Source organism: Squalius cephalus (genome assembly GCF_949319135.1).
Source record: "Squalius cephalus genome assembly, chromosome: 21".
NCBI classification, from domain to species: domain Eukaryota; kingdom Metazoa; phylum Chordata; class Actinopteri; order Cypriniformes; family Leuciscidae; genus Squalius; species Squalius cephalus.
The window spans coordinates 13,149,115-13,153,712 of NC_137142.1; the positions used below are offsets into that span (position 1 = coordinate 13,149,115).

At 36.8% G+C, this 4,598-nt stretch overlaps 1 protein-coding gene across 1 annotated transcript; it reads left to right on the plus strand.

Annotated features, from left to right (window-relative positions):
- Positions 1–390: 390 nt before the first annotated feature.
- Positions 391–4,328, plus strand: nkx2.3 (NK2 homeobox 3). The gene is made up of 3 exons (XM_079856173.1): positions 391–489; positions 601–919; positions 2,114–4,328. Exons 2-3 carry the CDS (start codon positions 607–609, stop codon positions 2,737–2,739), a joined length of 939 nt encoding a protein of 312 aa, XP_079712299.1. The 5' UTR covers positions 391–489; positions 601–606; the 3' UTR covers positions 2,740–4,328.
- Positions 4,329–4,598: the final 270 nt, after the last annotated feature.

Consider the following 4,598-nt stretch of genomic DNA (forward strand, 5'->3'; position numbering starts at 1 on the left):
TCAATACCGATCTGAAAGGGGGAAAAAAACTATAATGTGATATAAAGACTTTTTTAATCTCCAAAGAATCTTATAACAAACTCAAAATTGTGTAGGCTACAGTAAAAAAAAAAAGAAAAAAAAGAAAAAGAAAACATGTTCATGATATGTTTTTTTCCCCCAAAAAATTAAGAACCGTTGAAGAACCTTTCTTTTTTAAAAGGACGCATCAATAATTACGCTGTAGCTATATCGAAAAAGTATCGTGTGACATTAGGGGCTGTTTTTCTGCTGGTATGAAAGCGTATGCGTTTCCTCTGTGGATTGTAGGAAGGATCATTACATCCCGCCCCGGTAACGTGACATCACCGGGCAGAAGAACTGCCTTGTGCTGCCGGACTCCAAGAAAACACACACACAACAGTTTCACGCCGACGGGTGGCGGTCCTCACCTCTCTTCATGCAAATCAAGCAGCCATGACACAATGGGAGATTAATCGACACGTTTAGGTATGTTTACTTGAAATTGTTGCTTATCTAAACAATTGTTCAACAGGGGGCTTTGCTTCTCGAAGCTGCCGGTTGAATCAGGAATATAACATTGTAGATGTAATCCAACAGCGCCTGATGATGCTTCCGAGCCCGGCTACATCAACGCCGTTTTCTGTGAAGGATATACTGAAACTGGAGCAACAGTCTCGACACCTTCAATCTCTGCATCCGGAACTGCGGGACAGATTTCAGGCACCATCATCCTGTTTTCTCGGAGGTGGAGACAGCCCCGGCTTCTCTGAGAACGAGGAGAAGATGTCTTTTCTGAACTCTCTCTCCATGCAGGATAGTTTAGTGGAGAGCAGCCTTTCCCCTCCGATGTTCGTCCATCCGGGCCTGGGACACGTCGACACTAAACTTGAAGATGAACTTGAGGACCACGAAACGAGTGGGTGATTTTGTGTTTTACAACTGACGAGAATGAATTTGAATTTTCGAAAGTGCACGAGGAGTTCGAATTGCACGCGTCTCTGAATATTATAGGAAGAAATTCAGAATAATTCAAAGCGTCAGTGTAGATATGTTTGTTGTTTAGTAGCCTACAATGTTGTTATTATTATTTTTGACAAATATTAAAAATGGCATGAATCATGCAGCTTTATCATAAATGATTATTTGTACTGACTTAAAATGCATAAAACATGCCTATCAAGCTTTCACAAAAATGGAACAAATAAGTTAAATTATAGTTTTTACAGAGGAAAAAAAATCAACGAAAAAAAACTTTTTTTGTTTTGTGATTGTATAAAAAGCAACTTTGAAACGTAGGCCTATTTTAATGCGTCTTCAATGCAAGTCAAAACAAATAACCTCGTTAAAGTGTCATTATATTCAAGTTAAACAATTATTATGAAGCTGTATTATTTATATACTATTGCATGTTGTGAAATTTAGAATGATCGTATTATATTTTTCTTTTTTTCTTTCTGTTTACCCTGTCAAAGACATTGTATGCATAAATATAGGCCTATATGACATTGACTGACCACTTACAGTATTTATTGCACTACATGACTAATCTATTGACCGCTGCACATATTCATAATTTGCACTAACTCACAAAATAACTCACGCACTCTCTATAGTTGATTCAAGGTAGTGATAAAGTTTTACTACGCTGTAAAAAAATATTGTTGGTTTAACTTAAAAAAGTAACCTGGTTGCTTTAAAATTTTGAGTTCATTGAAAAAAATATTAGTATACAATGAAGGAGATTGGTTTAATCAACAGAAACTCAACATATTATGTTATTTCAACTAGGTTGATTTGACAAAAGAAAAAAATGTTGTGATAACAAATCATGAAAATATGTTTTTTTTTTTTTTTTACAGTGTATAGCTGGACTGTATTTTACATATCTTGATAATATACTTAAAGTTTAATTTTATTGTACATTATTTTTTAAATAATGCACAGTCTGGGTGATTTTGTCTGTGAGTGACAGAGACTTTGTATAAAGGCAGCTCGTGTAATGCGCAATACATAGGCCTATATTTTTATGCAAGGAAATGCTTGTATGAATCACGTTAAGTGAGAGCTAACCGGATTCGCTTTGGATCTTTGTTGTCTCCTGTTTTTCTAGAAAGCTGCGGTGCCATCCTCAGATCCCCGGAGTGCGAGGGCGAGGCGCACTCGGACACGGAGCGCGCTCAGCGGCAGAGGACGCGTCGGAAGCCGCGGGTGCTCTTCAGTCAGGCGCAGGTCTTTGAGCTCGAGCGGCGCTTCAAACAACAGCGCTATTTATCGGCTCCTGAGAGAGAACATTTGGCGAGTACCCTGAAACTGACATCGACCCAGGTCAAAATTTGGTTCCAGAACCGCAGATACAAATGCAAGCGACAGCGTCAAGACAAAACACTGGAAATGGCAGGACACCATCACCCGCCGCCGCCCAGGAGAGTGGCGGTGCCTGTCCTGGTCCGGGATGGCAAACCGTGTTTAACGGGATCGCAGAATTACAACGCCACGTACGCGGTGAACCCAGGGCCGTACACATATAACGGCTATTCGTCTTATAATAACGCCGCTTACACAAACCCTTACAGCTGTACATACCCGAGCCTTCCACCTCTCCCGGCTAACACATCCACTAACGCGCTGATGAGCATGAGTCTGAACAACCTCGGAACATATTCTCAACCTCAAACATCACAAGGGACCCCCGTGTCCGCGTGCCAAGGGACTCTGCAGGGGATTCGGGCATGGTAGTGCCATTGCAACCCAGCCGTCTGTAAATAAATGACAACTTTCCAATATACACAAGTTAGCCATGTTTTATAGGCCTAGGGGTCGTGTATAGTCTACCTTTTCAGTATAAACATGAGTGAATTTCTTTCCATGATGGTTGAACGAATGTTCATGAATATTCATAGCAATTTAGACCACCTGTTTGGACAACATACTCCTTGAACATTCGCGGGTCTAACTTTTAGACTGGCACCATTGTATCCATACTCAGAGACATTTGTTTTTTCATTCATTGCACTTATAGATGAAAAGTTATTACATAAGAAATGTTACGAATATTGACAATCCGGTGTGTGTGATGATTTTGTGCAAACCTACATTGAAAGAATAAAAACAGTAAACTTTATTTTTAAAAAGTCCTGCTAAAATTATTTACTATTTGAAACACGGAAATATAAGAGTCTAGTTTTAAAGGACGTTTAAGTTACAATATTTAATTTTAAAGAAGAGAGCGAGTGGTAGGCTAGAAAGCAAAGACATAAAAATTAAGAAAAGTAATTTAAAAAAAGTTTCAATAAGAGGTGCAAACAAAATACACTGATATTTCCCCCAACATTCTCCGAATGGTATTGCTATTGCTAATATGAGCAATAACCTACTTACCAGTCAAAATGTTCTTGCAATATTAGGCTATTCATTTAAAGTGTTTCGTTCATGGTAAAATGTATTTTAAACAAAACAACGTGTATGAAATAGGACTACGTTTTATTTGATTATGAAATTAAAATATTATAATGCGCATTTCAAAAGTCTCCGAAACAAATCGTTATTTAAATAGCAATTGAATATGTTCGTAGGCTATATTAACGAGAGACTCGGACGTTTCGCAAATTAATACGCGCACAATTAAACCGATCAATTCACTATTGTTCCTCAGTTTTTCAAAGTCAAAGGGTTCACAAAATAAACGACAATAACTTGATTTGTAGAGATCCAATGCACACTATAGCAGAGAATAAATCGTGTTGGTATAAAACAGATTTAAATAGATATTTCAATAACCTCACTTCAAGTCAGACAAGAAGATACAAGTTTATGTAGGTCTATTTTGATAAGCATGACTAACTGCATTTGAGGTATGACATATTTTGAAATATAACTCATATTTCAATATTTCATATTTCAAATATAACAAACAATGCTGGGAGATTTGAATATATCATTTCCCACTCTCTCCGTCCTCCTCTTTCTTTCTTCGTCCTCCAATGGCGGGTCCCAATCTTCTCAAGTAAAGCCTGTCTGCAAAAGGCATTGCATGTTGTAATAGGATGTAGCTGGTGAGTCTATGACACATAGTGTTTAATCACACTACAAGCGTTTATCTCGATAGATTTGAATCACTGCAAATTTTTTACCTTAATGTTGTTGTTGTTTTTTTTGTTTGTTTTTTACTGTATCCTGACTCTTAAAAAATACTTTCATCTTAATGAAATCAATCCGAGTTATTAAAGTTAATTACACTTTTTTTAAAAAATTGCTGCCTTAAATTTTTAAGTACAATCAACTTGGGATTTTAAGTCATTTCAACTGAAATTACATTAAACTGACTTAAACAATGTGTTGAATCTTGTATAACTTATAAAAAAGTTGAAAATTGCTTAACTTTTTTTGATGAGTTAAAGCAATGTAAAACCATATGTTGTCATAATTTATTGATCATATGATATTTAGAAAAACTGTTAATTTGGATGTTACCACGCGGATCGATTTACAAACATGTCAACATAGTGCACTTTGCAATTTTAGCGTTGTGGAAACAGAAAGTTTGGGACTAAATTCGGCATCGATGCAGACTAAAGAAACAATATCAGTAAACATCA

Coding starts and splice junctions, on each gene's coding strand:
- nkx2.3 (XM_079856173.1), top strand. CDS start 607: ATGATGCTTCCGAGCCCGGCTACATCAACGCCGTTTTCTGTGAAGGAT. Junction 920..2,113: donor ACTTGAGGACCACGAAACGA/GTGGGTGATTTT, acceptor CTGTTTTTCTAG/AAAGCTGCGGTGCCATCCTC.